This window comes from Podarcis tiliguerta (genome assembly GCF_965153285.1).
Source record: "Podarcis tiliguerta genome assembly, chromosome: 10".
In the NCBI taxonomy this organism is placed as follows: Eukaryota; Metazoa; Chordata; class Lepidosauria; order Squamata; family Lacertidae; genus Podarcis; species Podarcis tiliguerta.
The window spans coordinates 2,318,758-2,345,373 of NC_139543.1; the positions used below are offsets into that span (position 1 = coordinate 2,318,758).

A 26,616-nucleotide genomic window follows, 5' to 3' on the forward strand; every position below is an offset into this window, starting at 1 on the left:
CTATGATTCTATGACTCAAAGCAGTTTCTGTGCCAAAACCAGGCCTAAACCCTGATTGAAACAGATCTAGAAAATCAGTTTCTTCCTACAACACCTGGATCGGGTCTCAACCACCTGCTAAAGAACCTCACCCAAGAAGGGGAGACCAGCAACTGACTGGTAGTTACTTAGGTTTTCTGAATCCAGGGAGGGTTTCTTAAGGAGTGGCTTTACCACTGCCTCCTACAAGCTGCCAAGAGGTCCTGTTCTGAAGGTTTACACATCTTGCCATTAGTCATTTGTTCATCCTACCCTTTTTAAACTTCGCTCTCCAAACTGCAAGAAGTCTTAAAAGTGGGTTTGTTGTGCTAGGGAGAAAAAGCCCTTTAAACCACTTTAACAGCACAAACCTAAAGTTCTGGTATGTGTTCGAATCCATCCCACAAAACAGTAGAAGTGTGGAGGCCACATTGTATAATACGCCATTTGCATGGGTGGAATGAAACAGGAGGAAGAACAGTTGGGCTGGAACCGCTTCTTGTGGTTGGCACTTTTAGAAATGGTTTTGCTTTCTATTCACAAGCTTTAGCATCAGCAAATTAACCCTCTTGGTCAGAGCATCCCATTCCGCAGAGGAATGTGCAAATCCTAGGCCACCTGCCTTCCTGTCTGGCAGCAGGACCCAAAAGAAGAGGAGAAAGAAACAAATGGCTGTGAGATGCACACACCCACTTGGCACACAGCCTCACCGCAGCACAATGATGCTAACGTGTGGGCAGAATTAGCATTTCCCAGAGCAGCACAGCGTGCCGAAACACACACAGCACTTCTTTAGCTATGACGCTCTCTCCCCCCCTTTGCTAATGCAGCTAAAACAAAAACACCACATGCTCCTGCCTCTAAGGTGACTACCGACGCAGCAGAAGTAGAAAGCTTTACTGTTCCTAGACTGTACCACTTCAGGCAGGGAAATCACATGTTAAAATGCCCTTTCACAGAAAAAAAGAAAACTTCCTGCACATAGAAAACATTAGAAAGAAGACTGTCTAGGAAATAACTCTTCCCTCTCACATGCTAACATTCTGCATGGAGGATTTTTCCCCTAAGTGGCAATTTAAACATTCAACACCTGTTCCTCATTTGCAGAATGAATGGCCTCCTTCACAAAAAGATGGCACCACGTGATTCTGCTGCACTTGTGGATTAGCAAGCAGGGATTGCGTGGGCCCACAACTTCCGTCCACTTTACGTGCGCTATCAGGTCACAACAACCATGTCCAAAGTAAGGATGCATTAGAATCAAAACATTAAATAAATTGAGCTCCCCCCCGCCTTTGGATATTTACACATGAGGTATTAAAGCATTCTTTCTATTGTCAGTAATGTGACCGTGAAACCTATACTGGTCAGAATCAGGTAACCTAATCCACCCATTTTCCCCATATGTATGCAATGCTCAAATGCTTTTTCGTTTCTTTCTACCCTACCTTTCTCTTGCATATTCCCCATAGGTATCTACTGGCAGCATAATTATATCCGGGAACTCAGGGTTTGTGCCAAGGCCAAGAAATTGACCACAGACTTAATTACAAAGTGAACAGCTCACGATGGGGTGGAAATTTGATTCAGTTTACATTTGAAGGTGAACCTACATAATTTGCACTTTTTGAAAGAATATGTGAACCAAAACAGAGTCCATTTTTTGAAATCTGCACTCTGGTGAATTTTGCAATGCAGTCTCCCAACCAAGTAATGTATACAAAAATGGAAGCGGGTGGTGCTGTGGACTAAAACCACTGAGCCTCTTGGGCCTACCGATCGGAAGGTTGGCAGTTCAAATCTGCACAACAGGGTGAGCTCCCATTGCTCTGTCCCGGCTCCTGCCAACCTAACCGTTCGAAAGCACACCAGTGCAAGTAGATAAATAGGTAAAGCTGTTGCGGGAAGGTAAATGGCGTTTCCGTGCACTCTGGCATTCGCCACAGTGCTCCGTTTTGCCATAAGCAGTTTAGTCCTGCTGGCCACATGACCCAGAAAACTGTCTGTGGACAAACACTGGCTGCCTCAGCCTGAAAGCGAGATGAGCGCAGCAACCCCAGAGTCGCCTTTGACTGGACTTAACTGTCCAGGGGTTCTTTACCTTTACAAAAATGCACACACTAGGATTAAGTGTGTATAATGTACAAAAATGCACTGTATTAGGGAAAATTGCTTTGGAAAAATGTGTGTTAGTAAAATTGCATACGAAAGTGTATATTAGGAGAAGATTGCACTAAAACACAGATGAATTTTCATGGACTTTTTCTTAAATAATTGAAAACTGATGTGGAAATGCAGAGAACTGAGTTTAAGACTGGAAAAATGAGAGAAACCAAGATTGACAGATTTGCCCACCACCAGGTACATTTTAGGGTTCTAACTCTCTCCTTCAGCAAGCAAAAAGTCCTAATTCAGACTGATGTAAAATCTGAAGTTGTTTCAGTGCCACGGCCAGGTCAGCATTTACTCTGCTAAACAGCTGAGCTAAGTGGCAGGGATTCAACCTAAACTTGCTTTGGATCAATATCTGCATATCAGTGCAAAATTACCTAGGGCCACGTTTCTGGGTCCGTGCCTGTCTCCAGTGCTCTTTCTCTAGAAAAACAGGTGCCAGTACCCACCACAAAGCTGTGCAGTAAGTGCCACACTTTTTAACAACAAAAAAGAATTGCTGGTACTGTGTACCCTTGAATACCCCTGGGGGAAAAACACTGCCCATCTCTCATGCTCTAACAGGGAGACTATCTTGTACAGAATCTGGACAGTCAGTCGAGTCGCCCAAATAAGTATCTTTCAAAACCAATTCAATTTTTGGGCAACATTTTGAGAAACATTTCCCAAGATTCTTCTGAAACAAGGGTAGAATTGTAATTTTAAGGTATCCTGAAGAAGCATATACAGTAATTATCAGTCTTGTGGCTGTGAACAGGGAGGGGGCTTGAGCCTCCAGACTGTCAATATTTTGCTGGAGAGATGCACAGAACCAGGTTTGTGCATCTAAAGTGGATCTTATTACTCTAGTGCAGGGGTCAGCAACCTTTTTCAGCCGTGGGCCGGTCCACCGTCCCTCAGACCATGTGGTGGGCTGGACTATATTTTTTGGGAGGAAATGAACCAATTCCTATGCTCAGGGGTCGGCAACCCGCGGCTCCGGAGCCGCATGCGGCTCTTTTACACCTTTGCTGCGGCTCCGCAGATCCTTGGGGACCCTGAGCAGAAAAGCAGAAGTGCCAGAAAGAGGAGGGGGATGGAGCTGGGCAGCTGAGCCGGGCAAAGCAAGGCGGCGGCGGCAGCGGAGCTCGAGAGGCGGCGGCTGCTGGGATGGAGGAGGAGGCGGTGGCGGCCGGAGAAGGGTTGCTGCTGCTGCTGCTGCCGCCGGAGGGAAGTTCTGCCAGGCGGCTTCATGGCTCATAGCTTCCCCCGGGGTAGGACGGGCAGCGGCGGTGGCGAGGGGGAACGCTCTCCCAGGCCACGCTCTCCTCAGCCCCGCGCATGAGGCACCTGAGGCGAGAGAGAGAGAGAGCGCGCGCGCTCGAGGGAAATAGCGGAGCGGGGTTTTTGTGTGGGGGGGGGTGGCGGTGGTGCTTCGGGATCCTTTTCTGTGCCTTGCTTCTGAGTGGCCGCTGAGTTGAGGGAGAGCACCTGAGGTGAACCACAAAATGGGCCCGCACTCCCTGTCAGGGAGGAAGGGGTGAATTACTTCAGTGACGAGGAGGGGGTCCAGAGGTAGCCAGCAGGAGAGGCAGGGGAGCACGAGAGAAATTGCAGAGGGAGGGGGGCTGTTAGGCACCAAAATCCTGCATGTGGGATTTCCCCCCATTCTCTCATGCCTATGCAATTCCTGCCCTTCTCCCTTCCCCCTCGAGATTTGCTGCAGAGACAAGCAAATGAAGAAGAAAGGGAAGAGTATTAGCTGACATGTCCCTGGATCCCATGGAAAGCACCACAGATTCCTTTGCTTACCAGCTCTGTTTATTTTAAGTTGGCTTCAAACCTGTAAATGGTATGTATACATACACACACATAAATATTCATATCTCTTCCCTCTCACCTTCCTTTCACCCAGTTTCTCTGGCACTGGTTTATAAATGCTGCTATGTAGAAATGATGAGAAAGTTGCACCAGCAGAAGGAATGGATATGTGCTGTTAGTAAAAAGAGAGGGAGTTGAACTGCAGGGAGGGACAGACACTTTTCTATGTATTAATTTGTATAATGCCCTCTATGCAAATGGTGCTTTGCAAAAAATGGATATGAGAGGTACCATACCCCTCTTTGCTATCTGAAATAGACTCAGGGAAAAGAGAGAGAATGGGGGAAGGGGAAGAATGTGTGGTTATTTACATTTGGCTTGTTTTGCGGCTCCCAGTTTTGTTTTTCCTTCGGAAACGGGTCCAAGTGGCTCTTTTTGTCTTAAAGGTTGCAGACCCCTGCCTATGCTCCACAAATAGCCCAGAGATGCATTTTAAATAAAAGGACACATTCTACTCACACTGATTCCCAGACCGTCCGCGGGCCGGACTGAGAAGGCGATTGGGCCGCATCCGGCCCACGGACCTTAGGTTGCCTACCCCTGCTCTAGTGGAACAAATTTACTTGTCCACTTTTCATGACACTTCCCAACAACAAATCCGAATGAATGATCACTAAAGACTGGACATTATCTAAGCAGTTTGCAAACTTTTTGTAAGCAAATAAGGAAAAATACTCATTAAACAGGTCATTTGGAGAAGCACTAACTCTGTACCCCAAATATGCTTTCTTGTTTGGGATTTTTTCATGCCTCCTCCCCCCCACCCCCATTTTATAGAACTTCATAATCTTCCCTGAAACTCAGTCTGATGGAAATTTGGTAACTACAGTAGTAGTACAAGGAATTGGTTTAAAAGTCTTTAGGGGAGAATACCTGCCTATTTCATCTAGATATTCTGAAGATATGTAATAGGTGAAGTCAAGAAAATTGTATTTAAAATTGTATTTACCATTTTTAAACCACCCAACTGTATTATGCATGGCATTATTATTATTAAAAATTGATAGGCCACTTGATTGTAAGAAAGACTAAGATGCTTTATTGTACAAATATATATAATAAAACATTAACCTAATTGATATAATTTGTAGAAATTAAGAATTTCAAAGCTTTATTGAAAACAATAGTAACCCAACAAACAAACAAACAAACACAGTAACTTCTAAGTGTCTGGATAGGTTTGCCCAAACAAAACTGTTTTAAGCATTGTTGTGACAAGAAGGCCGGGAGCTTCATAAAAATGAAGTAGCCAAACAGCATATTGAATTTTTTCCCCCTTCGGCTTCATCTAAAAGGTTTATTTCACGGTTTGTCAATCGTATTTCTTTTAAAAAAATAAGTCATTTGGCAACAACAAATGGAGATAATCATCTTTCATTTGAAATATTTCACCATAATGCTGCAGAAAAAAAATTAAAAGCAGACTTAAGGCAATAAAATGATTCCTTTCACAACTTATTTATCTCTTGGAGACAGGAAGCCTCTGCAGTGCTCAAACTCACCTAATTTCAGATCAATTCTAGTCATGCTTAGCTCCCTTCCTTGCAAGGTTGAGTGGTCTTTGTCCCTCTTTCTGATCGGGGGAGAGGAATAGCACATTTGGGGTGATGTATCATTAATCTATTTAAACTAAAGTATTACTCATACAACATTTTTGATCTTCCACTTTTTCTGAATGTAAAACATTAAGAGTGAAGACAGAAAGATCTGCAGGGCACTGGGGCTTCATCAAATTCAGCCTATGATTAACTTTTCCCATTCAAGGTCATGCTCTGTTTAAAAAAACACCACATTTTGAGTTTCCACCGAGGGCAAGCAAAGTCATTTGCAGGAAATATTTCCCTCACTCTAAATATGAGGCAAACATCTGTGACCCCTTTTAAAGAAGGATTGATCATACCAAAGGGGGGCAGAGGAAGCTTTTCAACACTGTCAATAATTTTCACAAAAATACATCCTACTCAGTTCAGATCTTTCCATAGTGCCTCAGTCCACCACAAAACAGGACTGCTTACGTAGAACAAAGAAGTCCAGAAGAACTATGGGTTATCCCCACACCAGGGGTGGGAAAGCTGTGCCTCCCCAAATGTTGCTGACCCACAAGTCCCATTATCCCTGACCATGGGAAATGCTAGCTGAGGATGATGGCAGGATTGGCAGCGGAAGTCCAAAAACATGGGCCACAGGTTTCCCACCTCATGAATTCACTGATCCTCCCAAGGGGAAATACACAATGCATGCACCTCTTGAACAACACACACACAGGCAAAGGCAGCTATGCAACGCATCGGCAAATGAGCCCAGACAATGGCAGCAGAGGCTCCAGAGACAGATGTGGCCTCAGAGATCGAAAGGGGCAAACAGAATTTCCGAACGAGGAAGGCCGAAGTGCAACCTGCATTTACCCATCTACAGGGATTACACCTGCAGCTTTCTGCAGTAAATGATGTCATTTCTAGCTTAATTTACAAAACAGGCACCACTGAAGTCCTAGTAAGTATGTGAAGGATTTTATTCATTCACTTTGACCAAATTGGTTTGTCGTTCAATGTTGCCAAATGCTGCAGCTGCATTGTAGCTTTACAGGCTGCTTCACATATTAGTTTAGTGAACCCACAGTATATTTGCCACCTGTTTTCATGGTGGGAGGGGCCTCATCTTTCTAAATGCCACTCCCACATGCTATGGAGAGTGTCCTCACAGAGTACATCTAGTGAGCGTCCCGTCCCCCAGCCTTTATCAACTTGGTGCCCTTCAGGTGTCTTCAGCAGTTGTGACAAGGGAGCACACCACAGCAGTGCTGGCTGGGACTGATGGTCACTGTAGTCCAAAACACCCTCAGAGCCCCAGGGTGGCAAAGGCTGCCTGACAGAATTGCAGGGTTCACTATAAAAAAACCCACGATGGGTGCACTAATTTTCTACCACCTTCAAATCCCAGGTGTTTTGATAGGACAGTCACTGAATGGAGTAGGTCACTCATTCCTGATCCCAGTGGCTGACTAGCAGCACACATATATGGGCACTCAGAAGGTCTCAGGTGGAACCCCCCCCCCCCCAGCACCTCTGGTCAAAAGACTCTCACTGAGGCAATAGGACTGCGGGAGACTTATGCCAGAGACCTTGAAGAGCCACTGACTGACAATGGATGCAGACTGGGCTAGGTGAACCAAATGGTCTGACTCAGTAGAAAGCAATTTCATTTGCAGTTTCTGCTTAGCCAATAACAATCAGCAGTAAATAATGATAGGCAATCTGTTCCCATACTGGTCCTTTAGTTACTGCAGCACAAGATGAGACACATCCCACAATCTGAAATGGTACAGCCCAGAAATGGTTGTACCACATGATTCTGCCGCATGTATAGGTCGGTTCAAACCACTGTGAGAAGGGAAATGTTCAGGATTGTACAGCACATCTGTACAAGAAATTGGCAAGAAATTAGGTGATGTCATTCCTGTGGCATTCAAGAGTAGCATATGCTGGTTCTTCTTGCATACTGGAAGTCTTACTTCCAAGTATAATAGTTCCTGTTTTAATGACACAGATAGAACAGGCTGCATTCCCTTACATTTATTTATAGTCTGCAGTTATCAGATTGGCTCCTATGAACCCATATCTTACATGAAAAACACTAGTTTGGGAAATTAGCAACATTTCTATTGTGATCCCTTCTGGAGACAGTTGTGAGCTACAGACAGAATAACACCCACTGTCATAACTTTTGGGGAATTTAGCAATAACCAATGAGATCCAATTATTAACTGTACATCCCCTAGGGACCTGTAATAACCAAACCAGAGTTGCTATTGATTAATTTATAAATCTTGAAGCTAAACATGAACAACATACAGTTTAACTGGCAAGAGAGAAAGCCCTTCACAAACTTATGCTCAAGTTACCCTAGTCTCTCTTTAGTGGTTTGAGAACCATGCAAATATAATAACGAAGAAAGGGAGTTTGCTTCATGGTGGGGGAAATAATCTTGTTGTGAGTGACAAAGTTTCCTTGCTCCTTTTGAAAACAATTTTAAAGTCTAGGGCATGTGTGCTCTTACGTCAGAGGAAAGGTACACACACCTTTCACTGAAAATATGACATTCAGAAGGGAATGAGGATGATGAATTCATAATGATGAAGTGAATTAATTAATTAATTAATTAATTGTCTGCTTAACTGTTCCACTAAAGTCAACAGGCCTAAAAATCCCTTAACTTTGGCAAGATCATTGGCAATATGCATTGCACTCGTAGGAACTATGAATGTAAAGATTCTTGGGCAATGTATACATCTAAAATCAGTGCTTGTGTTTCTTGATGAAAAACTGGGGGGCAGCTTCCATGAATGGCTATGCCACACCACCTTTGATTCCCTGAAAACCCATTGTCTCCAACCTCAGATAGCTCTCCATGCCGTGAACTGATGCATTTTCTCCAAACTGTCTCCACACTCCCTATGCTACATGTTTTCCGACCAGCCAGGGAGGTTGAAACATGACCATTCTTTGTGAAACACATTCACACTTTGGGAATATGGGCTGCAGCCCTGCTGAGGCCTGGAACACTTTGTCACGACCAGAAAGGTTGGTTCTGAGATTTATTTTAAGAGGGATGCATAAATCTGTCTCGGCTGTGCCAAAATTTCTAGGTTACAGGAGGAAAAGGGAATAGCAACAGCTTCACAAATCAAAAGGCCGAAAGGTATTAACATATGGCATGCATTAGCAAAATGGCTATTGAAAGGAAGGAACATAAATTAGCCCCAAAGGCAGCTAGATGGTTCTTCTAAACATCACAGGAGAACATTCTTCTTGGAAACCATGAATACCCTGTTCTCACTTGCAAGCCATTCCTGCCTCCCTCTCTCTCTCATCCCTCTGGCTGTCCCACGACCCTAATTCTTGCAATCTATTCCCATGTGATGGCTTAGCTTTTCCTCATGACTGAGGAGTGAATGGACACAAGGCAGTAACATTCCTCCTTAATAAAGATCCAACAGGCAGGGGAAAGTAAACAAGATGAGATGCTTCAAACACCCCAAAGTCTAAATTGGAATGAAAAAATAGATGAGTTGAAATTTTGTTTAAGAAAATAAACATACCGTATTTTTTGCACCATAACACTCACTTTTTTCCTCCTAAAAAGTAAGGGGAAATGTCTGTGCATGTTATGGAGGGAATGCCTACGGGTGGCATGCCTACGGATTTTCCTCCTCTAAAAACTACGTGCGAGTTATGGTCGGGTGCGTGTTATAGAGCGAAAAATACGGTAAATTATATTTCCCCCCCCCCCGCCTCTCTCTCACAGACACCACAAAACAGACAGAAAATGCAACAGGATTTGAGGACACCCAATAACAAGAAAACTGGGTGGAATTAAGTCTGACAGGCAGGCATCAATGCCACTTTCAAACAGCCTTCAGAGCATGGCACTGAAGGAATAAGATATCGGAAAGATGTTAGGCTGATAGTCACATTAGATTAACAGCACATCTCCTGGGCTGGACAGGGCTTGCTATTACAGTCCTAAGCATGTAACACCCAGGGAACATAGGGCAGTTTATCAGCACATTGGTTTAAAATGCATTGTAAGTACAATACAGATTCGAGCCAAGCAAAGTAGTTGACAACTGCATGGTCTTTATCTTAAAGGTGCAAATATTCATAGAGTCTGTGAACTTCTCAAATTATCTGGCAAAATAGTTGTACTATTTTGGTTCTATTGCTTACAGCAAATTTAAAACAATTGGATTGTGTCCAATAAAATGTATTGAGTCCAATCCAGCCAGGATGATGGAATTTAAGTTCTACTGGTTGGTAAACTGAAGCATGTGTTCAATTCTCTTCCACTGAAATAAAGGGGATATAATTTGGTTTATTCTGTTCATATTTCTTGCAACAATGCCATGGAATTAACATGCTTGGTTATTATGAGTCACTTTCAACAACAAAAATTACACATTTCTAATAGAAACAGAAAATGAATCTACCAATCGCATTGCATACATAATTCATTTAGCAAAATCTTCAATAAATGAAGCATACTACAGACGTCACCTACCTACCACCCACTCCAACTTAGTTTAGCTTTAAAAAACAGCCTTCTATTGCAATGTCCCAGGGGGTGATTGGTGGGGGACACACATCTCACCAACCTGAAAATGACTCCCTTACCACAACTATGCTTGAAAAAAGTCTCCTGTTGGCTCCAGTAGGAGGCTTTTTTCAAGATTCATTGATGTGGGGAAGGCGGAGAGGCAAGAAAGAGCCATTGTAGGTCAGATGGGACAGCCCAAGAACCACTTCCAGCACAAAGGGAGGCCGTCCTCCATCCCTGAAAAAATATTCTGCAAATTGTTTCATTACGTAAGTTGAGACTGTTGAACTAACAATTAGATTCTGTCAGAGGTACTAATATATTTATGACATTAATGAAAAAACATTGACTTAAAGAAAATTCCCAACAACAGCTATTATTTTGCTGCGGTTTCAAATTTCAAAGATTGAGCTTTTGTAACATCTTAGGAGAAAGTTCTGACGTTAATGGAACATGGGCCTGAATTATTATAATTTTGGGCTTCTGCCATATAGACTTTTTTAAAACCATTAACATAAAGTATTTTTAAAAAGTTTCCTGTATGCCTGCATGAAAGAGAGGAAGAAAGATTGATGATACCAGAATCTAGTCTATTCTAGCACTACCTTGACTTGTCTAGGACTAGACAAAGGATTTGGCAAATGTAGTGCTCTCTCGCTCTCTTCCAAGCCTCCCACTCCTTCTATTATATCTGCACATTTCCCTAAGTAATGATGCTGGTCAAGACTAGTGCTATGGTCACTCTAAGGGAAAAGTTGTTTTTGTTTTACTATAGAAACGGTGGTCTGCTCAACAGCCTAATGATGTTATGATGGTGCCCAAGGCATGAATGATGGATGGATGGATGGATGACAAGACATTTGGATGGGTAGAGACAGATTAGATAATCTGTTTGTTCCCTGCTTATCTGAAAGGCTCTTTGTGCGGAAGAAGAGAGGGAAAAGAAGTTACGAGTGACCACATGTCCTGTTCCTCATGATGAGGTAATGCAAGTTGTACTTATTTTTAAATATGACCCAATTCTGAGCCAACAGTCAGCTTCTCTGTCCAAGCAATTAGGACAAGCTAACCATAAAAGCATCCTGACATGTCATATCACAGCAAGCAGAGCAAATGCTACAGGGAGGACTTTGCCCTGCATTTCTTCCAGAAGTTGGTGGGGGTCGGGTGGGTGGGAATCCTCCTGTCTCTCCATAATAATGCTTTGCTTTCCAGACAGTGAAATTACAAGTCTCTACAGAGAACAAAATGAACATGTGCCTGGAGGACAGAGGAGGCCACGGAGAAGACAAAAGCTGGAGAATGGAGGAGAGAGAAACGCATTCAGGCACCAGAACTTCCTAAGTCCCCCTTAGGAGCAGATATTCCTTCCAAGAATGAGGACAAAAGCTCAGACAGAAAACTAAGGAAGGATGAATCAGTCAATTTTGGTTTCTCTCAGTTTCTCATTTTTCCAGTCTTAAATTCAGTTTTCCACATCAGTGTGAGTTCTTTTTTTCAATGGAAGAGAATTGAACACATGCTTCGGTTTACCAACCAGTAGAACAAAGTAGTTGACAACTGCATGGTCTTTATCTTAAAGGTGCAAATATTCGTAGAGTCTGTGAACTTCTCAAATTATCTGGCAAAATAGTTGTACTATTTTGGTTCTATTGCTTACAGCAAATTTAAAACAATTGGATTGTGTCCAATAAAATGTATTGAGTCCAATCCAGCCATGATGATGTAATTTAAGTGTTTAAGGGAAAACAAGAAATGCAAAGAATATACAAAATTTGAAAAAATTGAAATTTGAGAAAAAAATTATAAAAGGGGAGATAAAAAAGAAAATACAAAATGGGAAACCAGTGAAATTTATAAAATATTAGTAGAAATGGAGGGTCAACTTCCTTGTGCACTGCAGCCTCCCTCCCCCCGCGGGGGCAGAGGTGCTGTGGCTGGGCACACTGCGCACCACGGCCTCTCTCTGCTTGACCCGGAGAGGGAGGAGCCACGGCTGGCAGCCTCTCTCCGCTGCAGCAGAGCACAGCAGAGCGCAGGACATCCCAGCCAAGGGGGGAGGGCAGCTCTCTGCCACCGACTCTCGACTCTGCCCTGAGTCAGATGTGACCCGGTAGCAGAGCGGAAGCGGAGCTGCGTCTGGGCGCAAGGGAGCTGCCTCGCTGGCTTCCTTGCACACCAGAGCCTGTTGTGGGAGCACCTGGTTGTGCCCCCTTCAGAAAATGGACCCAGGGCGACTGCCCCCAGCCACACATCTGCCAACCATGTATTTGCTTAAAAGCAAAGCTATATATTTGTGTGAATGGGTGAGGGTTGCATCCAGAATAGTCATTTATTTACTTTACAAACATTTTAATTAGATTCCTGTCAGACAACCTTGCTATTTTCACCCAAAATAGGAATTCTTCTAGTAAGAGTGACTATTTCACATTATGAACAGAAGTTTTGTACCTCAGCCTGAAAACTCACCTCTCATGCTGCTTAATGCCAATTTCATTTGTCTTTCTGTAGAGCTGCACTTCCAGTATAATGTATGGCTTTACATTACAAAGCACTTGGTAATAGCAGACCTACAGTGTATATATTGAAATCCTATTTCCGCTTTCATTTCAAGTCAATTTGCCGTGTTTCACTTCTCACACTCAGCTGTTTTTTTAAATGGAATTACAAAAGATGCAACATGGTGAAAACATGAATTGGGGAGTTAAGTGTAACTAGGTCTGATTATCACTAAATTCACATATAAATTCAGATATTGTTTTTACTGAGAGAAAGTCTACACAGTAAATAGCAGGTGAAACCTCAACACTCTACGTAGGAAGTGTGTTTGGCATCTCTCCAGGCTCATTTCCTTGGGGCACTTGGATTGCAGTTTATCTCTTGGAGTACTAGGTAGGTGTGTGGGACTACTTTGTCCTCTCAGAGTCTTTGTTTGTGGCTTATTATATTCTGCCTGATACAGCTTAACCAAGAAGTACATGTACATGAAAAAAATGATTAAAAGCATGACTTGTGCATGGTGGCAACAGCTCTGAGGCCATAAAGGCCGGCTGTCAGATGGGCATCTGGGTTCTGAAACTGGCTGCATTCATCCTTGAAACTTCCTTTTCAGGCATGTAAAGAGCTGTGGTCTTTGCCTCTTTCTCTAATGGAGTGGTTCTCAAACTTTTTTCTCTGGGCCACAGCTTCAGAATAAAAATTTGCTTGCGCCACACTGAATTTTTTATTGGTAAGAAATACATTAGAAAACAAAAAGAAACAACTCCTAGCAGTGCTTGAGTTATAACATAGAACATAATCCACTTTATAATATTATCATGGGACATCCAGAAATAAATAATAATAATAATAATAATAATAATAATAATTTATACCCCACCCATCTGAAACGTATAATGCAGCTGCATAAGACCACAAATCATTCCCAAAACATCAAACAAAAACATCAAACAAAAAATCTGCCTTTTACCAATGTATCTTAACTATGCATACAAACTCAATGAGAGGTATGAGTTTGCTTTTGCCAGGTAATTTCATTTATATTAGGTCTAATTTAAGACAAACAAACTCCTCAACACAAATAAACCTTTCTCTTTTCTGATCTTTTATATTTGTTAGAGTTGAAAATCCCTGTTCACAACAATATGGCATGGAGAACTGTAGAAGAATAGCCAATGCTCTTTTTTTTTGGATACTCTTTTCTGCTATATATCCCTCCAAAAGTTATGTTGATACTCTACTATACTGCACAGAAATGAATAAATGTCTCTTTGTCTTTGAATCTTCCCACCAGACTTGCCATCCTTTCCTGACACACCAGGTGGTGCACCTTTGAGAACCACTGCTCTAATGGAAGGTGGGCTAGCTGTCAAGCAGGCAAACAGGCCTGAGATCTGAGTTCCCCAGATGTCACTTCTCCTTAACCTTGAGATCCAGTAACTGGAGTCTGCTGCAAAAGACACACACTTAGAATTAAAGAATTCCAAGCCCAGAAGTTTGTTTTGAGTACCAGAACTGAACAGAGCTCACAATCCTTCTACACGAAGATCCACTCCTCACTACTCCAAGCTTTTGACATTTTGGCAATATAGTTTAGGGCAGCGGGGAGCCATTTTGTTACTGCCATTCATAAATAATTAGGAGTCAGAAATCCTTACCAATCTACTGCAAGCCACCTAGATACCTACCAGTACATCCCAATCTACCTTCCACTCACCCCTGCTTTAAGAAACACATAGGTGACTATCAATCTGCCTTTGAGATGTTTAGAGGATTCTCTCCAAGATCAAAGGCTGCCAACTCAAATAATATATAGGGGCCCCCAGGTAAGATCTGCCCTCACATAATCGATCCCATGACACAGTTCATGCACACCATTTGAATGGCCATGCTGGCCAAATGATTCAGGCAGCGAAGGCAGGCGGACTTACAGAGATGTGTGACCTTCTTAGAGAAACAATGACCACTACCAGACAGGCAGAAAACACTTAGGAAGATCAAGGAGAACTGCAAATAGTGAATGGGCTGGATATTTAAGAGATGCAGTGTAAAACGAAAATAAACTAATACATATTCTACTTCTAGTTAATATATCTACTTGTCTGAAATATCAAAAAGTTCTCTTTACTGCACATTTCCCCTGGCGCAAGGTCAACGATAGAGCAGCTGGCCCATTCCTCTGGGATGCTACTTCCTCCCCTCCTTTCTTCTTCTTAAGTTCTTTTCCCACCGGCACTTTAAGCAAGGGAATCTGGATGAATCAGGTTAGCCCTGCTGGGTTTCATTAGTTTTCAACATTGCATTTCTTAGCTGTGGCATTCATTTCCCTGGAGCTATCTGTCTGAAATGACCTTTGTGCGCACAAAGATTCTTTGCCTGGTTTGTCACTAGGCACAGCATTCTCCGCCATATTCTCCACCCCAAAATATGTTACAGCCAGCTCATGGTGACTCTATGCTTCTACTTTTACGCATTACTCAGTCATTTCTGCTTGGTTGAATGTAACTGTTTTGCCATTCAAAAAGAAATGCCCCCCTATTTGATGATCTTTACCAGCCACTTCCCATTTTAGCAATATTCATTTATTTACAGCAATCAAGTGTGGAGATGGCACTCTTCTCTTGCCTTTTGTTAATACAACAGCTGAAGATGCTTCACTGCCCTACAGCATTGACCCACGTGCTGAGCTGAGAGACGCAAGTCTGAGGTTATGGCGCTTGCCTAAGAGGCTCCCGGGGGATGTTTGCTTTTGGGGAGCACTAATGCTGCTCCCTCCTCCAAATTTCCTACAACTTGAGAGACAGGTGTCAGGGGCTGACTGGACACTGAGGAGCAGTGGCTCAGTGCAGATGAGTGGGCATAGGGAGAAGGAGGTAGGAGACTGACTTGGAAGGAGGGATCAGTGAACTGGGGGGCCTGTGCAGCCAGGAGACAAGAGTCTCTGGCAGGAGAAGCTGCAGAGAGAGAGAGAGAGAACAGGTGCAGAGGAGAGAGAGGTCAGGCTGGGAAGTTTTCAAATGTTTAATGTTTTATTATGTTTTTATATATGTTGGAAGCCACCTTGAGTGGCTGGGGCAACCCAGTAAAATGGGCAGGTTATAAATAATAAAATTGTTGTTGTTGAATAGGATGTCCCTGTTTTCATCAGAGAAATGTTGGAGGGGATGCGCATGTTTATAAAGGTTTTATAAAGCTGACTTGAAAAGAAATGAAAAACCACTTATGCAATACCATGAAGATAAAGAGAAGAAAAACTTGGTTGCTAGACAAGCCTTTCATGTGCAAAGGCCTAATGGGAATGGAAACATAGAAACAATGCAAAAAAATCAAAAACAAAACCTAATGCAAAAATGAGTCCAAAGCAGGGGAATGATCTGAATAAATTCACTGTCTGGAAATGATTAAGAGAACACAGTCAAACATTTTCCTTAAAAACACACTGTTGCAAACAAAATGCGAATCCAGCAGGAACAAAAAGAATACGAGAGGCAGGGGTGGAGATCCCAAAAGAAACAGTTTGCTGCTGTTCAAGAAAAAAAATGAATGAAAGGGGGGAAAAAACCTAGTCACTGCACAAAAAGATCACCAAGCAAAAAGAACAAATGTGCAAATGGTAGCTGGGAAAGGCATGGGCTTGTTTTCACAACTCCTCTGTGTATGCTGCAGCCCCAATCCTGTTCAGGGCCCCTGTGGTCGCTATTTAAAAAACAGCACCATAATTTAATTAATTAATTTAACATGTAGTTTGGCCCTCAGTATATGCCATATAGATGTTCAAGGAATCAAGTAACATGATGCACAGTTATCAACATATGCAAAAATATAAAGGGGGGGGAGTAATAAATATATCAGTTTAATTTTTCCCTTCCCATTTCACAGTTCTTATTTCACAAATTAGGGTGACATGAGGAAGTTTGGTTTTGCTAGATGCTAAAAATTTCATTCATTATTTGGACCTCAGTCAATTTGAAAAGATACATTTTTCACACTTCTTTATTCTGCTCCCAGGTCTATAAACACCTTCCAGTTTTTGGATAATTCTTCCATATAAATGTCTAAGGGCACTAATAGTCATGATTTCTCTTTCCAATGCCTGAGCTCTGGCGACATGTGGTTTTTGAAGAAGACTTTCCAAGGGCAAGCTCAGATGAGTTCAGATAAATTCATAATCCAGCACAGTCAGAAAACTGCATGCAGCTGGTCGTGAATAAAAGGAAATTTGCAAAAGGGAAAACTGGCCTTGGGGTGGCATTTGGTCACTGGCCCTGATGCTGCCCAACCCCACCCCCCATTTTAATTTGTTGTATTTAAGTTGTTCTGGGAGACTTTGGGCCTGAAGAGTGAGGTACAAACACTCTATGTTGGAATTGTAAAGAAAAAGAAGGTACTTTTTTCCATATGTGGTGGACTTGTCCCAACGTGAAAGACTTCTGGGAGAAGATTTATAATGAATTGAAAAAAATGTTGAAATATACATTTATTAAGAAACCAGAGGCCTTTCTTCTTGGAATAACAGGTTCGGAATTGCCCAAGAAAGATGTTAATTTATTTTTGTATGCCACAACGGCCGCCCGAATATTACTTGCAAAAAATTGGAAAACAAAAGAACTACCAACAGTGGAAGATTGGCAGATGAAGAGGATGGACTTTTTGGAGCTAGCTGACCTGACTGGAAGAATCCGCGACCAGAAAGATGAGGAGTTTCAAGAGGACTGGAGGAAATTTAAGGACTATTTGAATAAACATTGTAAGATAAAAAAATAGAAACAAATAGGCCTAGGATTAAACTAAGTTATAATTAAATAAATGGGATTTAGAATGTTAAGAAAAGTGAATAAGATGGACTATAATTGGAAATTGTTTTAGTTTAATAATGATATTGGAAAGCTGTTACTTTTAATTACAAGGAAACTCAGAAGGGAGGGATTTGAGGAAGTCAACCAAGATGTTTAAAAGGTTGGATTTGTGAAGAATTAAGTTTGTAGTTATTGTTTATATGTTTATTGTTCCCTTTTTTCTTTTTCTTTTTCTGTGTATCATTTTGCTTTGTGGTTTGTGTTATCATTGTGGAAAATCTAATAAAAAATTATTAAAAATAATAATAGTTAAAAAAACCCTGCTCTTCAGTCAAACTAGCCTATAAAGTACAGTACAGTATTGACATAAAGATCGTGAACATCAAAAATGCCTCCTTAATGTTTCTTTCTTTTTTTAAAAACCTCTTCAGATTATTTTCTGCTGCCTCTTTTGGTTTTGAAATAACCTTGCTGAGCCATCTGTACAACACAAAGCGGTCCTGAAATGCGTTTCCTGTGATTCAAATCACTTTCAAAAGGCTCCTATTCATCTTCTTCCTCTTTTGCTAGAATGAGACTAACATGCAACCCTGCTCACCCCAAAAATGCCAGAGTAATTAAAGTGCCTGTGTTTCATTTCCTGTTTCTAGCTGCACAGAGCAGTGTTTTCTTTAAAAAGCCATTTTCTAAACCTTCTGATTAACCCTTTAGAGACTTTGTGGCAGCTAAAGCAGCCTAGTGCACAAGACCATCATAAAGCCCCAGTTCAACTTTACTGTTTAATCTTATAAGAACCTTTCACTATCCCTCGGCTGTAGCTCTAAGGTACCAAATCTGCTTTGCATGCAGAAGGTTCCAGGCTCGATCCCTGGCATCTCCAGGCAGGGCTACCAGTGTTCCGCGCCTGAAATCCTGGAGAGCTGCTGCCAATCAGTGCAGAGGATACTGAACTAGATGCACGCATGTTCCCATGTTGCAGTATCTGTGCCATGCAGATGGAATACTGGTCTATCTTACCAGTATTAAAATGACTGCTAGGGTATATGTGTAATGTTCATATTCTGTGCTCTGCAAATAAAAAGAACTAGAATTATTATTATTTCCTCCTGCACAGTCTCCCTTCCTAAAAACTGTTGGCCAAAGAAATAAAACAGGACTGTTTGTAAGATGTGCCAGAAACTCTGCCTACAGCACAAAGCCTATAACACAAAGATGTAAGTCTGGAAACATAATGGGTGATATCCAAATCTAATGGGAGCTCTGTGCTTTCAAAATCTGTTGTACAACCCTGGTTGTTTCCGGGCACAATTCCAAGTGTTGGTGCTGACCTTTAAAGCCCTAAATGGCCTCGGTCCAGTATACTTGAAGGAGCATCTCCACCCACATCGTTCCACCCAGACACTGAGGTCCAGCACCGATGGCCTTCTGTCAGTTCCCTCATTGCGAGAAGCCAAGTTACAGGGAACAAGGCAGAGGGTCTTCTTGGTAGTGGCTCCCGCCGTGTGGAACGCCCTCCCACCAGATGTCAAAGAGAAAAACAACTACCAGACTTTTAGAAGACACCTGAAGGCAGCCCTGTTTAGGGAAGCTTTTAATGTTTGACGCACTATTGTATTTTAATATTTTGTTGGAAGCCGCCCAGAGTGGCTGGGGAAACCCAGCCAGATGGGTGGGGTATAAATAATAAATTGTTGTTGTTGTTGGATTCTGCGACAGTTGAGGTTCGTGGGCTACCCCTTGGTTGTGTCTGAACTAGGCCTAATACTATGCAGGCATCCTTGATCATGGGCTGAACGCTCATCCTAACATTATCTTTGGTCAAATAGATTTTGATGTGTTTCCCCCCCTAAATAGCGCTTCAGAACCCTACAAGACCTATTTGACCTGACAGGAGGGCAAAGGAAACCTGTGTACAAAAGCAAACATGCCTCCAGGATATCATTTTGAACCATCTTAAAAACAATCGCCTGATGATCTCTCCCAGCAGCTTCATATAGATGTTGAAAAGCATGAGGGAGAAGACAGAGCCCTGAGGCACCCCACAAGTAAGTGTCCAGGGGTCCAAACACCCACCTCCCACCATTCCTTTATGGACACGGCCCAGGAGGAAGGAGCGGAAGTACTGCATGACAGTGCCCCCAATTCCCAACTCCTCTAAACAGTCCAGAAGGATGCCATGGTTGACCATTGATATCACTGATGATATCAAAAGCTGCTGAGATTCAGCAGAACCAGGAAACAGCTTTCACCTCTGTCCCTAGTCCATCAGAGATCACCGACCAGCACAACCATGGTGGTTTTAGTCTTATAATGAGGCCTGAATCCTGACTGAAAGTGATCCAAATGGTTGCATCCTCCAGACACGCCTAGAGTTGTTCAGTGACCACCCACTGAATCACCTTGCCCAAGAATGGAAGGTTTAGACAGGGTGATAAACTGTAATTTGCTTTGACCAAAGAAACAAATTATTTACTACACAACATGACCTGATGAGCTGCGCAGAGGCAGTGGGAGCCATGGGGCAGGGAGTAAAGGTCCTAATGCTGCCATGAAGAGACTTACTCAAGGCTGTTGGATTTTACAGTCCCGCAGCGATGTAATCATTTGTTGTTGACACGCCTCCTGCTGCTTGGTTTGCCACTTTAGAATCATGCTTCCTCTCCCCCCCCCCAGCGTGAGAAGAGTGCTCATACCTTTACAGTTTTCACCTCAAAGCTCACATTTTTAATCATGAGGTGAATGCATGGCAACTGGTGAAAGGGCCGGATTCAGGCCTTTTCGATGTTGCTGAACTGCAACTCCATCACTCCTGGCCACTGGCCATGCTTGCTAGAACTGATGGGTATTGACATTCAGTAACAAATGGAGGGCCAAAGGCTTGATTTTATTCTCTGCCTTATATTTTATTATTTGTGGTTGTATTTTACTGTTTTGCTGTTACTATAATCCCCCCACAATCTTTGGTACTGAGTATCGTATAAAAATGAACAATTCCCAAACCTCAACATTGTCAGAGTGTCATAGTCTAATGCAGTTCACAGGGTTGTTTTGAAAGCAAAATGGGCTGGGAGGGAAAGCTGAATGTAATAAATGCCTGCAAAGCTCTTACACTTAGATGCTGCCAAGTTTATGGCAGAGTCTGGCATCCTGTGGAGGGGCCTGGCTGGATGACAAAATATGCTTCCACCTCTGAACTGCTGACTGGCAGCACACTGCATCCTCCAGAGTACAGACGTTGGCTGCTCCTGGCCTCTCTCAGCCCTCTCACCTTTGAACACCTCAGAACCACTCACTCATTCACCTCCCCCAGACATTCCCAAAATGCATAACCACTCCCGCCAACCTGTCCCTGATGCAAAGGTGCCAGCTTGCGAGGACGGGGGTGGGTGGGCAACGCTGTGCATGATATCAGGACGTTGGGAGGAGCTGGGCAAGAGCTGAACATGGCGGCTGCGCGGCTTCACTGGCCAGCAGCTCCGCCTCCCACACGGGGCCCTGCCACCAGCAGGAGGCTGCTTCAACCTTCCTGCCCATCCACAGCAGCAGCAGCAGCAGCAGGAGGAGGAGGAGCTGGCCAGCCCCCGCTTCTGCCTCTCACCATCAGCATGGCGAGTGGGAGAGATGGGAGTGAATAGCCCATTCGTCTCCCCTGGTGTCTAAAGCTTAGTTCTAGCTAACATGGGAAACTTGTGCCTGATCTGCAGAACTTCAGACTGCATGTTGAGGTTCACATGACTGAATCCAGCTCCTCTATCCCAGAATATTATCTGCATATATATAACTGACATGCCACGGAAAAGCTTTTAACCTAGCCCCTTTCCCCGAGATGCTGACTTTCTATATATGGTTTTAGAAAAATGTAACAAAATCCTTTTTATTCTCACAAGCCTTTGGCCTGTTAACCTTTTTTATTGTTTTGTGTGCATGCGTGTGTAACTCACTGCCTTAATATTTTAAAATGCCTTCATTTTGTAATATGCTTTTTCATTGGCTGATTGTTTTAAAGGCTGTTGATTTTTTTTAAAATTTAAAATTTGTACAGGGGACAAATGTCTGTAAATAAAGTAAGCAAACCATCAAGCTGGCTTGACATTCTATCATTGCCATAAACCGCTTGTGCCTCAACATCTATGCTATAAATTCAACGTGACGTGAGGCCAACATATATGTAGGTCACGTCACTCACCCACAGAAGCCCCGTCTTCTCAGAGGCAGTGCATGGCAGCTACTTAACGCTGAAGCTTCAGGACATTAAAGCTTTAGTCTGCCAGTAGACAGCAAGCAGCAAGGGCTGCAGAGGCACTGATGGAGCTGAACTAGGTCAGGACGTGAGGGGTGACGCTGCCAGGCACACACAAAAAGGAGTTCTGTGAGGTTAGTCACTATTTCAGTTTGCCACCTGAAAGTGACACTCTACCATGGCATTGAAACATAGGAATCCCCCCCCCCTTTTTGGGAGTGGGGGAGCATGAGAGGCACCCTCTGGCTGCTGAATCTTGGGATTTACCTTCTAGGTCTCCTGCCCATATCCTGATCCATCCTGATCCTGCTTAGCTTGTCAAATGAGAGAGGATCAAAACCCATAAGGAAGCCGACTAACTGAGATTCCATTAATTAAATTAAAAACCTCTTCTGCTGTATGGAGCAAAATCTGAGTGCTGTGGCAAGAATTCAAAACTGCAGATGCAATTTATTACCTGCACAAGGAGTTCCAGCTTCCTGTCATCAAGAAGGTGCACTTGACACCGGCGGCCCTCTGTCATCTAGGAAAACAGGACAAAAAAAGAAAGAAAGTTTCAGTGGATGCTTAAGGCACAGGCTTGGCAAAATACCACAAGCTGCTGTTAATGTGCTGAAATCTGCACGGCTCCAAACGCTGTCATAGCAAAGGATTCTCATTCCCTGGCAATGGCAGAAAGAAAAGGTTGGACAGTGAAAACAGAACAGAGTAACTCACCCTAACAGCTGTTACTGAATGGCACAGACGGACTCAGACCCAAGAAGAGAAAGGAGTTCATGAAAGAGGCCAGGGGATCTTGCATTGCCTAAATGGGAAGGCACAAGGCAACCCCACAGTGGCTACCTCATTGTCTTTGTGGCTGTACTGCGATAAGGGTGTGTCAGGCGAGGACGGATCTAGCCTTCAACTACTTCCAGGTCCACAGAGCAGCCATCTCCATCCTGGTACCTTCCACTGTTTAGGAGTACAACTCCCACCAGTCTCAGCCAGCATGGCCATTATGGGGCACCCACTCATCTAGAGAACGCAAGCAAGCAAGGGATGGGAGCGAGGAGAAAAAGGAACAGCCAGAGAGAACCTATGGGCAATGCTGATTACTTCTGCACTAGCAGTTCACTAACAGCACATTGCAGCCCTGATTATTTAGTTCCATAATTCATTTGCATACTACTTTTCCTCCAAAGGGCTCAGGTCAGGGAATGGAGGTTTAATCTCAAAACAACCATGAGAGGTGGATCAGACAAAGATGCTCTACAATGCCCTGCAATGTGGAACCAATCCCATCATGGCTTGCATTTCCCCCCAAATTTAAAAGGCACTGAATTCAAGTCCTGTCACCAATTGCTCTTTTGCAGGTTCATCGTTGGGAGGAAAAATGGCTTCATGGGCCAAATCAAGACCCTGCGGGGCCTGAGCTGGAAGATCCCCTGACAATTATCATTGGGATTTTCAAGCAGCTATCACTTGTGATAATGGTCAATTTGATACATATCCTTTTTCAAGTGGTAAATTGCTATTATTCCTACTTTACTGTTGAGGAGCCATAAGCACTTATAAAAAAAAATCTGTAGCTGGGCTGTGACTTGAACTCGTGTCTCTTAGTTTCAGATTTGAACGCAAGCTCAAACAAAACTTATAAGCATAGTGGTATATCTGGATTGGAAGGGACAAGGTAGAGCAAGGTGAGGTGGTTTGATTACATGCACCTGAAATGTGAGGCATCTTATCAGCTAAATAAGTTTGGATGGAAAACAGGGGTAGAGGAACCAATAATCAGAAGTGATGTATAATGTTTTAAAATAATGCACAAGTATATTTTATAGGATCTGTAATACCACCAAGAACACAGAAAGATGTTGCCATTGGATCACATTAGAAAACAGGTACGTAATCAGCAATGCAAAGTGATGTTTCTGATGATGAATCAACATTACTTCAGACCACAGGTCGGTGGTGGTGGTGGTGAAATGTTTAAATGCTCCCTTACAAAAAATAAACGTAGGTATATAAAACTAACACATCACCGCTATTTTATTATGTTGCACAGCAGGAAAAGAGGCTACCGAACAAGAGAAGATCTACAGCAGTAGAACATTTCTTGACTTCCTGGCTTGTTTATGAGCTCATGAAGGAATGTCAGGGCTGCTTTCAACATTCTTCTGATAACAAAGCCCAACTGTTATGTCTGTGTGTCAAAGTATTTCATTGCACAGGAAGAGCAGAAACGATCCACTGCAGAGATTTCTGCACTTAGAATCATAGAATCATAGAATCATAGAATCATAGAGTTGGAAGAGACCACAAGGGTCATCGAGTCCAACCCCCTGCCAAGCAGGAAACACCATCAGAGCACTCCTGACATATGGTTGTCAAGCCTCTGCTTAAAGACCTCCAAAGAAGGAGACTCCACCACACTCCTTGGCAGCAAATTCCACTGTCGAACAGCTCTTACTGTCAGGAAGTTCTTCCTAATGTTTAGGTGGAATCTTCTTTCTTGTAGTTTGTATCCATTGCTCCGTGTCCGCTTCTCTGGAGCAGCAGAAAACAACCTTTCTCCCTCCTCTATGTGACATCCTTTTATATATTTGAACATGGCTATCATATCACCCCTTAACCTCCTCTTCTCCAGGCTAAACATGCCCAGCTCCCTTAGCCGATCCTCATAAGGCATTGTTTCCAGGCCTTTGACCATTTTGGTTGCCCTCCTCTGTACACGTTCTAGTTTGTCAGTGTCCTTCTTGAACTGTGGTGCCCAGAACTGGACACAGTACTCCAGGTGAGGTCTGACCAGAGCAGAATACAGTGGCACTATAACTTCCCTTGATCTAGATGCTATACTCCTATTGATGCAGCCCAGAATTGCATTGGCTTTTTTAGCTGCCGCGTCACACTGTTGGCTCATGTTAAGTTTGTGGTCAACCAAGACTCCTAGATCCTTTTCACATGTACTGCTCTCAAGCCAGGTGTCACCCATCTTGTATTTGTGCCTCTCATTTTTTTTGCCCAAGTGCAATACTTTACATTTCTCCCTGTTAAAATTCATCTTGTTTGTTTTGGCCCAGTTCTCTAATCTGTCAAGGTCGTTTTGAAGTGTGATCCTGTCTTCTGGGGTGTTAGCCACCCCTCCCAGTTTGGTGTCATCTGCAAATTTGATCAGGATGCCCTTGAGTCCATCATCCAAGTCGTTGATAAAGATGTTGAATAAGACCGGGCCCAAGACAGAACCCTGTGGCACCCCGCTAGTCACTCTTCTCCAGGATGAAGAGGAACCATTGATGAGCACCCTTTGGGTCCGGTCAGTCAGCCAGTTACAAATCCACTGAGTGGTAGCATAGTCAAGACCGCATTTTACCAGCTTCTTTACAAGAATATCATGGGGCACCTTGTCAAATGCCTTGCTGAAATCAAGGTAGACTACATCCACTGCGTTCCCTTCATCTACCAGGCTTGTAATTCTGTCAAAAAATGAGATCAGGTTAGTCTGACATGACTTATTTTTCAGAAATCCATGCTGACTATTGGTGATCACAGCATTCCTTTCTAGGTGCTCACAGATTGTTTGCTTAATGATCTGCTCCAGAATCTTCCCTGGTATTGATGTTAGACTGACTGGGCGGTAATTATTTGGGTCCTCTCTTTTCCCCTTTTTGAAAATAGGGACAACATTTGCCCTCCTCCAGTCTGCCGGGACTTCGCCTGTTCTCCAGGAATTCTCAAAGATGACTGCCAGTGGTTCTGAGATCACATCTGCCAGTTCTTTTAATACTCTTGGATGCAGTTCATCTGGCCCTGGAGACTTGAATACATCTAAACTAGCCAAGTATTCTTGTACTATCTCCTTAGTTATTCTGGGCTGTGTTTCCTCTGCTGAATCATTTCCTCCAAATTCTTCAGGTCGGGCATTGTTTTCTTTATCGGAGAAGACTGAGGCAAAGAAGGCATTGAGGAGTTCAGCCCTTTCTGTGTCCCCTGTTTGCATTTCACCATCTTCTCCTCTGAGTGACCCCACTGTTTCTTTGTTCTTCCTTTTGCTACGAACATACCCATAGAAGCCTTTTTTGTTGCTTTTAACCTCTCTAGCAAGCCTGAGTTCATTCTGTGCTTTAGCTTTTCTGACTTTGTGTCTACACGTGCTGGCTATTTGTTTGAATTCCTCTTTGGTGGTTTCGCCCCTTTTCCATTTTTTGTACACATCCTTTTTTAATCTTAACTCAGTTAAAAGTTCTTTAGATAGCCACCCTGGCTTCTTTAGGCACCTTCCATGTTTCCGTCTCATTGGTATTGCCTGAAGTTGTGCTTTTACTATCTCCCTCTTAACAAACTCCCAGCCATCATGAACTCCCTTTCCTTTTAGTATTACTGTCCATGGGATCTCACCTAGCACTTCCCTAAGTTTTATGAAGTCGGCTTTCTTAAAGTCAAGAAATTGAGTCCTAGTATGCTTGGCTGCTCCTTTCCGTTGTATAGTAAACTTCAGAAGAGCATGATCACTTGTGCCTAATGATCCTTCCACTTCTACCCCATTAACCAGGTCATCGACATTGGTTAGGACCAGATCTAAAATGGCTGTTCCTCTTGTTGCTTCTTCCACTTTCTGGACAATGAAGTTGTCTGCAAGGCCAGTGAGGAATCTGTTTGACCTTATGCTCTTGGCTGAGTTTGACCTCCAACAAATATCTGGGTAATTGAAGTCCCCCATTACTACTATCTCCCTTCCTTTTGCATGCTTGGCCATCTGTTCCAGGAAGGCATCATCTATGTCCTCCGTTTGGCTTGGGGATCTATAGTAAACTCCCACAATGAGGTCACTATTATTCTTCTCTCCCTTAATTTTGACCCAAATGCTCTCACTTTGGCTTTGAGGTTCTAGATCTTGGATCTCTTCACAGGTATACACATCCCTGACATATAACGCCACTCCTCCTCCTTTCTTGTCTG

The 26,616-nt window shown here is 43.1% G+C and overlaps 1 protein-coding gene across 8 annotated transcripts in view; it reads right to left on the reverse strand.

Annotated features, from left to right (window-relative positions):
- FRMD4A (FERM domain containing 4A) overlaps window positions 1-26,616 on the reverse strand; it is a 401,265-nt gene that overhangs the window by 126,767 nt on the left and 247,882 nt on the right. For 7 of the 8 annotated variants that reach the window (XM_083399421.1, XM_083399422.1, XM_083399426.1 and 4 more), the window contains one exon: window positions 22,136-22,201. In XM_083399421.1, the coding sequence (XP_083255547.1) occupies window positions 22,136-22,201 (66 nt within the window). Of the gene's footprint in view, window positions 1-22,135; window positions 22,202-23,741; window positions 23,793-26,616 lie in introns of those variants that run through there. The other variant, XM_083399428.1, reaches the window with a different exon arrangement.